The 16,207-nt window shown below is 45.0% G+C and overlaps 1 protein-coding gene across 4 annotated transcripts; it reads left to right on the plus strand.

The window, feature by feature from the left end:
• Positions 1-379: 379 nt before the first annotated feature.
• sgpp2 (sphingosine-1-phosphate phosphatase 2) lies at positions 380-15,723 on the plus strand. 4 transcript variants are annotated; one of them, XM_030396448.1, is made up of 6 exons: positions 3,640-3,801; positions 3,978-4,060; positions 7,566-7,714; positions 10,544-10,723; positions 13,524-13,613; positions 14,954-15,723. In XM_030396448.1, exons 3-6 carry the CDS (start codon positions 7,676-7,678, stop codon positions 15,497-15,499), a joined length of 855 nt encoding a protein of 284 aa, XP_030252308.1. In that variant the 5' UTR covers positions 3,640-3,801; positions 3,978-4,060; positions 7,566-7,675; the 3' UTR covers positions 15,500-15,723. The 4 variants fall into 4 exon arrangements, with proteins under 4 accessions (XP_030252298.1, XP_030252308.1, XP_030252327.1 ...); XM_030396438.1 differs by lacking the exons at positions 3,978-4,060; positions 7,566-7,714 and adding an exon at positions 380-1,740; XM_030396467.1 differs by lacking the exon at positions 7,566-7,714.
• Positions 15,724-16,207: the final 484 nt, after the last annotated feature.

A 16,207-nucleotide genomic window follows, 5' to 3' on the forward strand; every position in this document is an offset into this window, starting at 1 on the left:
GTCTGGCACCGCAGCACGGTCACGGTCGCAGCAGGAGCTTTATTTGTACCCTGTAGACATGTATTGCTGATTTTAGGTTGTCTGAACCACTTTGAAAATCTTGCAAAACTCAGCAAACGTACTCCAAAGTGTGCACATGAACCTCCAGAGTGAAGTTCCATTATCTACACATGTTGATTGCTGGTATGGTCTTTAGAAAAGCTCACCCAAAAAAATGACAATTCATTCACCCATGCAGGTGGAACATAACACATTTCAGGAGCCTCACGGCAAAACAGCGTGACAGCACCCATACAGCTCGTCCAGCGTGATCCAGGTCTCCAAAACTTTATTTTGAAAAGGAGGAAGAAATAAAGGAAGTATACAAATATAAAATGAATTTTAAAAAATGAAAGAAAATAATTTAAAAAAGGTGAGATTTCTGCTTCTGATGATTTGATTTTGATAATTTGTGTGTAAACTGTCCACTAGGAGCCCAACAGTATTACAGAAGTGCAATGCTAGACCAGTGGACCACTTTTCCAAACCTGCTGCCTACATTACCCCCAATGCAATTTACCAACTGCGTGACATCAGTGGGGGATATTCACCAGATTGCATGCATGCAGCCTCCTCTGGAGCCACAAAAGGCTTTATGCCTCTGTCGCGCATGCAGTAGTAGTACTCAAGAAATGTTAGCACATTTAAATGTGTGAAAATGGTGGAATTACCCTTTAAGCATAACAGACAAGAAACCTATGAAAACCTTGACTTTAAACTGATATGAATGACTGATGGTAATGTTGCTGAGAGTGGATCCTTGGACTGTCTCGCTCATATATAGTCTGACCTGCAGCGTTTATTGGTTCATATATGTGTTCATCGATCTGGTAAAACGAAATCAACTGAACAGTAATTCAAACGTAATAACAGGCTGCATTCCACACGACGCTCTCTCTCATCCTCTTACACACAGCCACAGACAGCTGAGCTGGGTCTGGTCCAGGACAGCAGCAGATTACTGCATCAGAGGGCTTTGAGCTCAACATGGACGGCTGAGAAATGAGATTTGAGCCCAAAATGCTCCAGATCAGGACCGCTTAGGCCTGGAGCAGCACTCTCTTATTTGGCTCTGCACGATGAGTTATCAATATTTCCTCATTTTAAACAGTAAAAACTGAATCCCATATCAGCCAGTGGGCCACTGACCAGCTTCCTCAGCTGTTTACTCTTCTCAGCAGTGTGAGGATAAAAGCACAAATGACCAGCGCTCAGGGACATAAAATAAATCTCCCTTCCGCTTGCTGTAAATACCTTGTGACCCAACCCAGAATAAAGGTCACACACACGAATTACCACTCCAGAAAAGCGGGTCATCCCACTCCTTGCCCCGCCCTTCTGCGCACACCTGTGGCGCGCAGCAGCGGCCGCACCTGCGACCTGCCCGCGCCCATATCACCTTCCACAACCCAGTCCTGCTCAGAGGATCCACACCTCTCTGCTCCCTGCGCCTGTGCCCCTTTTTCAGCCGTCACGCTGGAGCTCCTGGCTTACCTGCAAGACCCGGAGCTCGTGGCCCGGTTCCAGAGACGATGCGGGCTCTTCCTGGTCGAAGGCGCGCGTCAGAGCGGAGGGAGGTCGCGCGCTCCAGCTGGAGACCCGGTACCGGCTGACAAATCACGTGAACATCTGAGGGCGAGATGCGGCCACCAGGATATGAATTCAAACTTCAGGCACAAGGAGGATGGATATGCCGACGGTGTAAGTCGTTTCATGAGGGGAAACTGCTCTCCTAAATATTTAAGCGCATCGAGCCTTAAAATGATTTTCTAACTAGAAATAGAAATCAAGGTGTTCACTGTGGTGGCAGAGCGTATTTGCATTTATTTCCCACAACATTTGAGATACGTTTAAATAGAATGAATGAATAGATGGTCCCAGCACCGGTGTTAGAGCTCTGGTTTGCATTACATTAGAACACGGCCATCGAATTCAACATGTGGAGCCAAATGTACAATGGACTCCTTAATAAAAACCAAACAAAACTAACGTGTGAATGTACTGAGAGATGTTTAGATAAGCAAACCAAACTGTGACTGGCTTTTCTAGTTCTTCTGCATGTCTCTGTGAGCCACCAGAACCTCACATGCATACTGACAGGCGGAGTGGGGATGTGTGCATTCTTCTCTGTCTCCATTCCTTAGACAAACACTTTATTAAGGCCATGAACTGAGGTGAGGGGGCCACAGGCAAGTCTCTTTCTGGCTTAGGAGTTTCACTCGATGATATAAATACGGCACTTAAATATTACAACATGAACACTTTTTCATTTATTCATCCACACAGCAGCATTAACTTCCTGTAGCCGCTTATTGGTATCATTCATCAGGAACTCTGAATGGGGCACGTTTGAGCAAACACAAATGCTGAAACTCTGCCAGTTTTTAGATGTACCTGTCGCCGGTCCAGTTGATTAGTATGGCACTAAAGGAAAAATTCACCCGAAAAATGAAAATTCAGCCATCCCCTGGGCACCAACATGCAGATGGAAAGCAAAACATTTCAGGAGCCTGACAGCAAAACAGCGTGACGGCATTCATCCAAACACCTGGAGCAGCCGGGGACTGGAAAACACATCCCTATGATATATCTCCATACAGCTCGTCGGGCCTTATGTCCAGACTTTGCTTTGAAAAGGAGGAAGAATAAAAAACAGTGACGGCGACGTGCGGAAGCAAGATAAATCATCTATCCCTCCAGACAAGCACACTGTCAACTTGTGGAGCAAACACTTCCTTTCATTTATTTTCATTATTACAATTCATTTCGTCCATACCACTCTTTTGGTATTCTGCTCAGCCGCTCTGCTGAACTCTCCGACTCTGTTGTGTGTTGTGTTGTGAGTGGCACAGAGGACGCTCTGATATCTGATACGAGCTGCCAGAGTGTCCAGACTGAGACTTATCTGCATTTCCGACCACCTCCTTTGGATCCAATTTGCCATCCAGACTTTCTAAAAATCAATCTGGACACAGTCTGGATATGGCATACAACTGATTTGGGCTTAAAGGGGTTGGGCGACGTAAATTTCATATCATCACGTGTCGGCTCAGGATACCTCCAAGTTGTTATGACAGTGTTGAACTGTCATTTAGGCCACAACGGTACAATAAGCTACAAAATATGCCTGTGCATGTGTAGAATGCGTCCTCAAAGTGGGAACAAGAAAGTAGTATAAGTAGAACTACTACAGATGTACATGGTGTCCACAGTTGTTGGTGTATGAATGTGTTTTGGTGTATAACCCAGGCGTAAATGTCTCGGCCTCTGCTGTGTTGACCTTTGACCACTCTCTTAAAAAACCTGACGCTAGTGAGCCCCTTTGTGAAAGTGCAGTAGTAAAAAATGCTTGGTGTTTGTTCACGTGCTACCTTTAATCAGCAGAATAGAGAAATCCAATAAACTCCGTCTTGCTGCCTGGTTTAAATGACAATATGTAATGTAAAGAAGATGCAAATAAGGCGACAGGTGTGTAGCCAACATAGGGTGTGGCTGCAATGCTGGCTGGTCGATCCAATCTGACCTAGTTTTGGTCCATGAGCCGTCTTTGAACACCTTGTCCCACCATATTTTGGGTTCATTTGTATGTTTTGCCTGCAGGGCTGCCGCAGACCTCAGTACGAGGTGAGGAACTGGTTGCTGCACTTCCTCTTCCTGATCTCGGCAGGCCTGGGCCATGAAGTCTTCTACATCACCTGCTTGCCCTGTATACACTGGAGCCTGGACCCGTTCCTGTGCAGACGCCTGGTCAACATGTGGACCGTAAGTCACTGCTCAAGACAAAATGTGTGTGTGGACATGCGGGACCACCTCTGCAGTCGCAAACACAAGTCATGAGTCTGATGTCCATTTGTTCCACAATACCACCTCTCTTCTCTCTGCTCTTCGTCTCCCCTCTCTTCACCTTTCAACCTCCTTTCATCCCCCTCTCCCACCAGTGACCTGTCTCTGACACCACCATGTCCACATATCCCCAGGCCAGGGGGCCACTGGGGCCAGCCTGACCAGGGCCCCTGACATGGTGAGAGGCCACACATGGGGACACATCACAGGAAAAAGACAGCTCGGCTCTCCTCTTTAGATGTTTATCCTCACTGAAACCAGCAAATTGCGACAAGAGGCCCTGAAAACATGTCAGATGTGATCCCTGAAGCAGTGTATTTGACACTTGTAGAGACACAGACAGCCATACCCCCACTCTCCTGCACTGTGTGTGTGTCGGGCAGTGTGTTTTTGTGCCCTTTGTGTCCCTGCCCCGAGCGCTTGGTGGGTGCCCTGTGTCTGAACCCCTTGTTTGGCCCCTCAGGGGAAAGAGATACCATTCTTCTGGCATCCTGGCTGCATCAGGCCCCTGTGTGAACTCCTTTCATACACACATAAACACCAACACACACACACATGCATGCGCTTCCCAACCTCGCCCGCTAAACACACTCATTGCCCTCCCTCTAGTTAGACATTACCAGCTTTACTCTGTGTCCTCCTCCCCCTGGTCTACCAGCGGAGTGTTTTATTGGCCTCATCAGTACTCTGAGCTTTCTCTCTCTGGACCGACCATTTGGTCCGTCAGCCCTCGGGGCCCTTCACCCCGCACTTCTGACTTCTAACAGCACCCTGCTATTGTGCTGGTGGTGTTATCTAAGGTTCACACAGGGCTTTGCACTCTCTCTCCTCTGTCTCACGCTCAAAAACCGGCAGCTCACGCCAACGACTGAAGTATAAGGGTGCAAATTAAGACTTGTATGCATGAGCAAAGAAATTACAGCCCCCAACACGCACACACGCACACTCATTAAACACACGTATCTTTGTGTCCTTCACGACTCCCGGTTGCCTTTACTTGCGGTGTGACTTTGGTTGACTTTGAAAACAATAACTGTCATTAACCATATGGTCATGAATTACGTTGCCGTGTTGTATGGTATTATTGCAGCATAGTGCTATGCAAATCATACACCCACCGCGCTGTTTGGAATAACAAAGGTCTCAAGTGGTACTTTAACATAATGACACAGAGGGCATACACTGTGATGTGGATAACTAAAGAATGATTATAAAGAAACTGCAGGAAAGTTTTCACTAGTGATGACAGACCGTGGTGACATTCAATGACAAAAACTTTCTTTCGTGACATGGCCTTCGTCAGTCCTGGATCAGCCATCAGCGATGAAGGCCGGACATCAGAAAAGAAATTCATCCGTGAATAAAAAGACTTCTGAGCTCGGAGTGCACCCCGGTCCTGTCATCACTACAAGAAAACTGCTGTCACTGCAGTTTGTTCTGGCATAATAACTACATTTTTTCCATAAAGTTCAAGGACTTGAGAACAGCCAGAACAAAAACCTATTAATTACAATTTACAAAAACGATGAACACAACATTAGCTATGATTAGTAGAAGCATTGTTATAGCAGAATGGGACTAACGGCAGGCACAGACATTATGATTTGATGAGATAATTATATGATGATATGATTTAGGCGTGATGACTGATCGGGTCTGTTCCAGTCTGGGTCAGTCGGTGTTGACTGTTGGCAGATAAAGTTAATTAGCGCGGGATATGTAAAGGTTTTAGTCTGAAAGTCTATTTAACGCAATTTACATGTATTGTTCACTTTTTACTGCCCATTTCAGAGCCTCCTCATCTCTCTCTGTTGCCCATACAAGCCTGTGGACAGTCTGTTTAAGTAGTGTGAAGGACTCCGGTCTGATTTTCCTCGATAATCCAAAGGATAAGAATTTTTGCATGTTCTTGAGAGCCTTGTCTCAGGGCCTCTCCCGCTCCAGTAGCTAACGTTAGTGTAGTTATTGAGTCCACCCACAAAAACTAATGACTGGTTTCCAGCACAACACTGAAGTTACACAGAGCCCCTTTAAGTCTTCAGATCCAGCTGCTGCAGGATTTTTTATATTTGCAACCAACACCTGCGGCTGATCGGAAATAGACTAAAGGACGAGATGGATTGCAAATAAAAAGGTTTGTGTTTCCGTTGCACTCTTGCACTGGACAACTGATCCGGTGGAACCCCTGCCCCCCCTTTTGTGACCTTTTTTAAACCCAAATTGCACGTGGATTTGTGGGCTCATCAACCAGAACTTGACTCGTTAAGGTGGTGTCTTCTCCGTTATGAGGTTTATACTTTTTCTTGACTGTCCGAGGCGAAACAAATCTGTTAAAGTTGGTTGACACAATGTTCTTGGGTGGTTTGTCCAATCGTTGGAGGTGTCAGCTAGCATCAGGTTTATGCCAAACAAGTGCACAGACATGCCAGCCGCTCTGTGAGGTTGTACTTAAGCACAGCATGGTGCTTTGAGTAAAATGCTTACTCCAGCGTGTAAACTATGCTCAGTGATAATGGTTACACGTTGAATTTCAGCCTGCAGGTATAATGTCAGTCATTATTTTGGTGTAGCGCGTTAGCATGCTATCATTTGCTCATTAGCACTAAATACAGAGAACAGCTGAGGCTGATGTGAATGTCCTTTGTTTTGCTTTTTGTTTTTTGGTCATAAAACTCTGGCAGAAAAGTAAATTGACTTGATTGTCAATGTATTGTCAGCATGTTAGCGGTAGACTGCAGGTATGTTCGTTAATAGGCTCGTCACTCTGAGCCGCAGTGCGCTTGCCGCCACAAACTGGACCGCTCGTACATTTCGAGCGCTGTCTGAATTTACAATCCACAATCCGATCTTTTTGTGAATTTATACAGAGAGGGCACACTTTATTACTTTGAGCAATCATGTACTGCTCTCCCTTAGTCTTGTTGTTCTTAACAGTTTGCCATAAGTTTTCATTTTTTTTGGCATTAATGGAGAAGTTAGGGCCCACTCAGCAAAACAAAAACTGCACAAATGCCTGGAAAAGCAATAAAATGAAGGGAAGTTTATAAAGAAAACACAAGAGGATTGTGAATCAATGAGCAGGCCATTAAAGCCCGAGCACTTCTTTAAAACTGGACTCTGATGCATCACTAGGACTATATCAGTAAATTGCAGGGAAACATGCTGTGGGGATTTGGCATATTGGCTCCACGGTCTTATAATGATATTATAGAGGAACGTGCTTCTTGGTTCAGAGAGCAGTTCTACAGTCAGTTAAACTTCTCATAGCTTTACTGTTTAAAAACTCTTATAAAGGTCTACAATATTATAAAGGTTTTATAATGTTCAATGTGATATAACATATGTTTCTTTTTGTACTGAAATTAGTAATTTATTACCAGTTATTCTATTACTATGTCGTACATGAACTTGTAACCAAATCATTTAGTTATTATATTACTATGGAACAAAACATACAAACTGCGACCTTTGCAATAGCTCCTCTTCTGTGTGTCTACACAGACACACATGCACGCACACAGATGCACACACACACATTCACTGGGATTCATGTGTTGACAGATCAAAGTCCAAAGTGGCACTGGCCTCGATCAATACACTTATTCACAAGAAAACACACACCCTCACAACTTGTCTGTTTGCGTGTCTTGACCTGGTTTTAACTCTTCTCTAAATGTGACCAGACTGTCCCTAGGTCAACTCTTTGATGTGACTCGCACAAAGACACCAATGAAACGCTGGTCTTGCTGGAGCCAGTTGAATCTGATGTCTGCGTGGATGGTGACTGCAGGGGATGGGCCGAGGGTATCATATCATGCAAGCACTTGAACTGGTAGGCAGATTCATTGTGTGAGGGTAGAGTGGGGAACACAGTGGATGGTGTGCACACAGTATGGCTCGTTGTATGAATGCACAGTCGGGCTGAATGGATGGGGTCAGACGTGCTAAATGGGTTTACCATTGTCTGTCCTCTGTTTATTGTCCACTTAATGGTTACCTACCAGTTATTCTGTCTGGGTGCATGTGTGTAGGTACAGGAGAATATTGGAAGAATAAACGTAACTGTAAAATCAGGCATTAGCAGAGGATGCAGAAATGAAATGAAAGATTTAGCTTTCGTTCACTATCTTAATCACGCTAATTTCACATACTCTGTCTCTGAACCTAATGGCCGATGGTTTATTTTTGTGCTGGGGCTGTTCAGGCGAGTTAAAAAAATAGTATGGAGCTAGAAACTGGAGCCTGTCAGCCTACCTTAGCATGGTCACGTAAGGCCAGGGAAAACTTCTGACATGACTGTCTCAAGTTAAAAAAGTATGCCGAGCAGTACTTGTAAAACTCAATAATTAACACGCTGTACATTTGTGGTTTTACTGGCATGTGATGCACTGTACCCGTTTCTTGGCGAGGCATCACTTCCCACATTCTTGTCATCTCCATGCGGTTGTCAGGCTAACAATGGAGACACCGTATAAAAGTACTGTGTAGATGAATAAGCTGTTCTCTAAAAGTAGATATAGCACTCAACTCCCCCTACAACCACAAAGTGACACTTCTAGAAATGCCATCATCAAAACTAAAGACAGTCCCATTTTGTTCTAATATGAAAATGCTATCTATCTATCTATCTATCTATCTATCTGTCTATCTGTCTGTCTGTCTGTCTTTGTTAGTGTCCATTTGGTTGAACACTACTTTTCGCGATGCATTGTGGGATACTTGAGTCCATTATATAGGGTATTATAATTCCCAAAATAGACATTTGGACAGCACTACAAAATGGCGTACTCACTCTGTAGTGCACTACATAGGGAGTAGTGAGGGATTTCGGACACAGCCATTGTGAGCCTGTTGGCATGCTGACATTGGCTCAAACTACCATCTCACAGCGTGACTAGACTTTTAGTCTCCCTAGATTAAAATTTGTGTACAGATTAAACGCACAATATGCACGGATACAAAAGTCAACAATTTTCTCATCTAACTCGCAAACATCCTTGGGACATGTTTGAACAAGTCCGATTCACATAGGCCCCAATTCACAACCTACCTGACCCAAAGGACTGGCAGCCAATGCCTTGTTGCCAGACACCACAGGGCCCTAATAGAGGTCCTGTGTCCATGCCTTGACAGTGCAGAGCCATGCCTGAGCCACAGTGTGGCCACACTACCATTGGGTAGTGCTGTTGTCATGAGGGGGTCTACTTTTGTCTGCAACACTGTTTGGGTAGGGTTGTTTGTTAAAGTGGTATCCACCTGAATGTTGGGATCCAGGGTTTCCCAGAAACACATGAGATTGATGTTCTTCACTTCACCTGTTAATGGTATTAATGTTTTGGCTGACTGGTGTATATTCCCCAATATGCCAAACTATTATTTTAAGACAGATCTTGTTTTCACAGCATACAAAGGTATTTTTTACCATGGTGTTCCTCTAACTTTTGGGCCAACAGTTTGTTAGAAGACCCTCTCCTGTTCCAGTATGACAATGTCCGCGTGCACAAAGACAGGTTCATAAGAGGCTTTGTTGCCCAGTGTTGGACCTCACAAGTATTCTTGAACAAATCTCTGCAGCAGGCATCCAAGATCTTCTGTCATCTCTGCCCGCATTCTTCAGGGAAATCTTTTGAAATCTATTGCAGCCTATTGATCCCCAAGATTTTGAAATGAGAGAGTGTAACCTCTGATGTCCACATTATTCTGGCCATTTTGAGCGCTTTAATTTCCATCCATCTGCGTGTCTACCGGTTGCTGCACTAACGGTGGGTCAGCAGATGTACTTTTATATCTCATTTGCCATGGTAACAAGAATTTCCTGATTACAGTGTCAGTAGAGACGGTAATAACAACCTCTCTATTCTCTCCCTTAAACACACACATTAGTGTCCTGCTCGCTCTCTGCACACTGCCTCCCTGCTCCTTGCTAAGACAGCCATTCATTAAATATACAAGGCAGAGCTTTAAATAAACCTGAAGCCGGAGCAGGCTGCCCCTCCAAGGGCCGCCAGGGAACTCATGAAAGAGAATAGGCAGCACATTTGGCAACACGCGCGCACACACACACACACACACACACCTTGCACTGAGTGTGTCATTGTGTCAGGAGCCCTCAGTCTGACCCCATCAGCTGAAGACGCTGCGTCAGCAAACACCGGCTTCTTCAACTCTCAGTTTCTTACAATAGATTTTGTTACTGTACGACTGCAGCATCTGCACTTTACACCAAGGGTGGGTCGCCACTCTTTTTTCTTCTCTTCCTTTTCTTTTTTTGTTGAGTGGGAATGGCGATTACTTATTTATGACGGAGTGCGGTTAGTTTTAGAGCGTAGCCTAATCAGGATTTTTACTTCCTCTCCTCATTATTTTATTATCATCCTCCGACATCTCTAATTTTGCTTTGGTGGCCCGGCACACTGCAGTACTCTTCTGTAATTCCTTTCACTGTATCTCATTATTATGATGCTGTAGAGTTATTCTTGTCAGGTACAGACGATAAATCTATACTGTGTGAAGCCGATTAAATGTAAAAATAAACATTCTCCCCACTCTTTAAATAAGGTTCAATGTTGGAACAAAACCATAATGGATCTTCTGACCTGATAAAACGTGTATCTGGTGGGACCTTGCTTGTAACCGACACGTGTCCTCTCCCCTCTCTAAGTTGGTGATGTACGTCGGCCAGGTGATGAAAGATTTGCTGAAGCTTCCTCGCCCCCCCTCGCCCCCTGTCGTGAAGCTGGAGACACGAGTCGATGCCGAGTACGGGCTCCCTTCCACCCACGCCATGGCCGCCACCGCCATCTCCTTCACGGTTTTGCTAAGTGCTCCCTCCAGGATACAGGTGAGCATCGCCGCTAGCCCCGATTACATACAACAAAACTCAAGAGTGCTCCTGGCACTTGTGTGCAACACAAATATGACATTACTTAATAATTATTACATGAGAGAGATGCTTCCAACTGCATCTCAGTTTCCAGCAAACGGAGCCGGCTCGGGTCCAAAGAAAGGTCACAGCATCGACCGGGAAGCGGTCAGTGTCATCAAACACAGTTCACAATTCCAAAGACCAATCCACTTAATAAGACAGGCGTTCCACTCTCTGAAGTGAGAAGTGGTTGAAAGCTCAGAAAAGCTAGTAAGTTGACCCTTTGAGGTTAAATAAGTAGCCACGCTCGCACTGTGGCTTCACAAATGGCGATGTCGGTCATCTGCTTGGTAGAACCCTTTAAGTCCAGACTGAAATATCTCCTGGATGTATTTCATTTAAATGTATAGCTGACATGTGCTGACATTCATAAAGCCGACAACGTTCAGCCTAATGGTGATCTTCGGTGATCCTCTGACTTTTCTTCTACTGCCAGCATGAGGTTGTTCTTTGTGGTTTTGAGTGAAATGTCTTGGCAACCAGTGAGTGGATTTCCATAAAATTGGTCACAGATATCCATGTTCCCCTCAACAACCAGCAACATGGTCCCACTGCTTCTACTCAAGGCCAAAATTTTAAATCGTGCAGCCCGCCTGACATTTTGAAAGAAGTTGACATTTCTTGTTTTTACTAAAATTTCTCGACAACTATTACGTAGATTGCCATAGAATTATTTTACTACAGATTCTCTCATCAAAGTTGGAAAAACGATTTCCATGCATGCATTTCAACAGCTCGGGGCCTAGTCCTCCTGGGGTCCACACGCCAGGAGGCCACATCGTATTTAGTATACATGTACATCATCGCATTTGTGTTGCATTGTGTGTAAAGCCTCAAATGCCTTCACTTTGCACAAGTTACTATATTCATCTTACTGTCAAATTCTAAATTCCCGCTGCTGATATTGATTAATGAAATAAAATATCGTAATTGTCCCCTACGCAGGCGCCGGCACCATTTCAAGTGTTAATTGAAAAAAAGAATTGCTGTTTCATTCATTTCTTCTTCTTTGTTTCACTTTTCACTTAACACTAGAAATAATGGAGGCCCTCGCAAGTCGCCTCAGTCTGATATTTAGACATGGCAATAACAATTACTGTACATTGTTTCTTGATGGTAGGGATTATTACTAAAACTGTGATAGTCGGTGGTTACACTAGCTATTACAATAAAAAAAAAAGATATTTCCTCCATTGCTGACTGCAGATGACGTACTTACAACTCATTAGAGCTGGGAGGCACAGAGTAAGTGGGTGTTGAGCTGTAATTGTGACCCTAGGTATCTCATTAGTGGTGCTATTACACCGCCATTGGATTTTATGGATTCCTTTATACGATAAGTGAGGCACCAGTTAAATGAGTCGATCCAAATGAACAGCTTCGTTCCCATCAAGGCACTGACTGAAATACAATCCGAGGCGCTGGTAGGCGCCTGTGGATGGCAGCTAGCTCACCGGTGGCTGAGCGTGATGAAGGGAGTGGCCCGGCTGTCCATCACAGCGTCCCGACTGTGCTGTTGGACAATAGGCGAGGACGGGCGGGGCCAGCAGTCACCATCAGTCACCATCAGCCACACCCGTCGAGCTGCTGTTTGGTCTTCTGATGGACTCGACTGAGTCAATGACTGTCAGTCCACATCTCCTCCTCCAGACTCTGCCCCTCTTTATGTCTCCCACTCTCCTGCCAAGTCAATAAAACACTCAGTGGCTCAATCATAGGCTGTCTTAATCAAGCGCTGTTTTAATGAAGAACCGAGTCAATGCCTAAATCCTTCAGTGAGTAGTTTACTACCTCTTCAGCTGTCAGCCTGATTTGCGGTCGCGTCATTTCAGCTATTTGCCCTCATTTTTTCTCGCAGTGCTGTTCTCAAGGTCAGAGAAATCGTCCCTGCAACCCCGAGACAACCCATGTACAGTAGATCACTTAACTGTGGCCCGACATTCCTCGAGGATTCCCCCTGAAAGAAAAGAGCATGCATAGCTATAGATGAGTAGCAGGCTGTTGCAGAGACTCCTGAATAGCCAGAGGGCCTTGGGGCGACTCGCCCGGTTCCCGGAGCAGGTCGGAGGTCACGACAGTCAATCACAGAGTGACCCCCTCCTGTCCCTGGCATCCTTTGTGGCCTTTCAAAAAAAACCCTCTCTTCATGAACTACCAGTGAATGGGCTTCCAGCTGCAAAAGACAGGAAAAGACACAGGAAAAAAGGCAGAAAGGAGGAGAGGAGGGGGGCACAGGAGGGGAGGGTGGAGGAGGTGAATGAATGCACAAGGCCTCTCTTCTCACTGTTATTGAAATGAAGGGGGAAACAAAACCTGCCGCCGTAGGTAAAGGAGAGGCGGGGAGAGAGGATGGAGAGACAGTAGCGGAATAAAAGAACAGGGACTTAATGACGGGCAGTACGTCAACGAGGCAGAATGGATAAGTGGGAGAGAGAGGAGTTGGACGCCGCCATTAAGAGGATTGACGAATGGATGATTTGATCACAAACTAACAGGGAAGAAAAGTACAAAAGGACAACCGTTCTTGTGTTTTCAAAGAGGAATGACAGGAATTTCGGGCACATGTGATATTACATTCTGGTTTCACAGATTTCATCTTTCATCACTTTGATCAGTGTGTGTGTGTGTGTGTGTGTGTGTGTGAGAGAGAGAGAGAGAGAAATACAGTTATCAGTCTGTGCTGGTTGGTGATCTAAGTGTGTGTTTTGTGACTCAGTTCCAGTTTGAGGTGGGTCTGCTTATCGCAGTGACGCTGTCGTCCTTAGTGTGTCTGAGCCGCCTCTACACTGGGATGCACTCGGTTTTGGTGAGCTCGTCACACACACACACACACACACACACACACACACACACACACACACTGCATGAAACATTCAAGCTCAATGCAGGATTCATTATTCATATCAGGGTCTGTTTAAACTGTCTGACTGAGGCTTTAATCCAAGACTTTAAATGCAGCAGATGCTTAATGTTCCGTTCATTTAAAAAATCCCGATGTCTTAATATTGAGTTATTAAATCAGTCATCTCTAAGTACACATTCATCACAGTAATTAGGACAGAGTAATGTCTGTTTTCCTTATTATAAATAACTAATGGCCTTTTTGGGAAGTGTGCCTTCTTGCCAAAAGTCAGATGAGAAGTGGGATACCACTCATGTGTGTGGGTGTCAGCAGCCTGTTAGCTTAGCAGAAAGACTGTAAACCAGAAGACGGCTAGCCTGACACAAAATCCACCCAGCAGCACGTCTAAGCTGCCTATTTACCACATGGTATCATTGAGGGCAAACATGAAAAAAAGACACCATGTTATTAAGAGCACCTCGAGGTTACTGCGCCAGGTCAAGGCTAGTTGGGCACCTACGTAAAATCCCAGTCTCGCTTTATAATCTCTTTTGAAACAAACAGTACTTAAGGCGTCAATTTGGCTCGGCAGCTTTTGTTTCCCTCTGATGGAGCCAGACTGTTTAGCCAAGCTGAGCTAAATGGCTTCTGGTGGCAGTAGCCTTATATAAAGTGAACTCTTACATGTTCATCCCACTCTTGGCAAGAATGCAAATACGTTTTTAGTCATTTTCCTGCCCGTTAGATGAGAGAATTGATACCGCTCTTGGGTCTTCCCATTAAACTAAAGGCTAAAGTGAGCAGCTGGTTAGATCACCTCCGCTGACAGAGCGGGAAGAGGTAGCCTGGCTCCGTCTAAACATAAAACACAAGCCGCCTAGTAGCACCTCGAAAGCTCACTGATCAACACTTAAAATCAGGAGACAAGGTGGGTTAACGTTAGGCTGCTGTGCCCAGTTAAGATATGGGCATATAACCCCTGCAAAATCACCATCTTCTGTTTTAAGCATTTAGGCTTCTACTTTGTTTTCATATTAAAGAAACACCATGTATGCATTCATTTGTGTGCTTTAAAGGTGATGCCAGGCACATTTTTTTCTCATATCAAAGGCAGGCAGCTGTTTCCCCTGTTTACACTTTATCTAAGATAATAAGCTTACTGGCTACTGGTGGTAGCCTTATCTTTACTGTACACACACGTGGTATTCATTTTCTCATTAACTAGATACATTTTTTACTGTTTACATTCGTTTAAAATACTGCTTTAAGGACTTCTGGTAAAATATTCTTATTGTTGTTTTCAGGATGTGGTCTGTGGCGTTCTAATCTCAGGCGTCATCCTGTTCGTCACCTACCCGTGCTGGGAAACCATCGACCGCTTCCAGCTCCACAGCCCCATCTCCCCCATCATGGCGCTAACTGTCCCCCTCCTCCTCGGCTACACGTACCCAGAGCTGGGCCATTACAGCACCACGAGGGGCGACACGACCACCATTCTAGGATGTTTGGCCGGCAGCTCTGTGGGATACTGGGTGAACGAGCGGCTGGGGCAGACTTTTGAGCCACAGGGGGTGTTGCCTGTGCCCCTACCTACACTGACGGCAAAGGCACTAGCAGCGGGGGCTGCCCGCTCCCTCGTGGGAGTTGTAGCATTAGTGGGAACTCGGCAGGTAGTGAAAACCTTGAGCCTCCAGGTTTTGTATTCCTGGTACAGAGTGCCAAAAACTGACGACAGTGCCAGGAGGAGGAAAGAGATTGAAGTGCCGTACAAGTTTGTCACATACACAGCTGTTGGACTCGTCCATTCTATACTATGTAATAGAATTTTTATCCTACTGGGGCTACTATGACCTAATAGCATAGGACTGTTGCATAATGATCTGAACGGAAGAGAAATATGTATTCATATTCAAAATCATATTTATTTCAATGTGTATCAAATGATCTTGTTTTTTTGCATACCAACTTTCAAATACAAGCAACTTCTGCGTGGAATGATCGACAAGATGTACTTGTAACTGAGCTGAATGCAGATCAAATATAAGGCTCACTTAATAAAGTTTTTTATAATTTACTTGCAAGTCTAATCATTGTTTAAATTGCTCAGTCTAGGTCTTATTGCTGCGTTGTGTATTTCAGGCGCGTCATGTGCAAGTCTGCTGTTATTCTCTTCTGATGGGAGAACCCCACCTCAAGCCAGACAAGCTCATACCAGTCAGAGGAACCCTATCAGAACCAGTTTAACTGACATTTGGCAACTTCACATCAATAGCACCTGTTCAGGTCTTAGTCATATCACTTGGCGGGTTATAACAGGCCATCTGCTGCACCATATGGGCTTGGTTGCTGTAAATTCAGGACCGACTGAGCAGGAATGAAAGGGTTAACCTCCCTTTGCTACAGTAGAGTTTGAAGGAATGCCGGCGCACCTGTCAGACCGAATTTACAAGATGGCTTGTTATCTGCACAGCTCACTTTCACATGGGGAGGGTACTGGCTGCAACCATTTCCCTTTGAATTGACAGTAAAGGGTCAACAGATACGGTTGAAGTCGCACT

The sequence above is a fragment of the Sparus aurata genome, chromosome 2 (genome assembly GCF_900880675.1).
Source record: "Sparus aurata chromosome 2, fSpaAur1.1, whole genome shotgun sequence".
NCBI classification, from domain to species: Eukaryota; Metazoa; Chordata; class Actinopteri; order Spariformes; family Sparidae; genus Sparus; species Sparus aurata.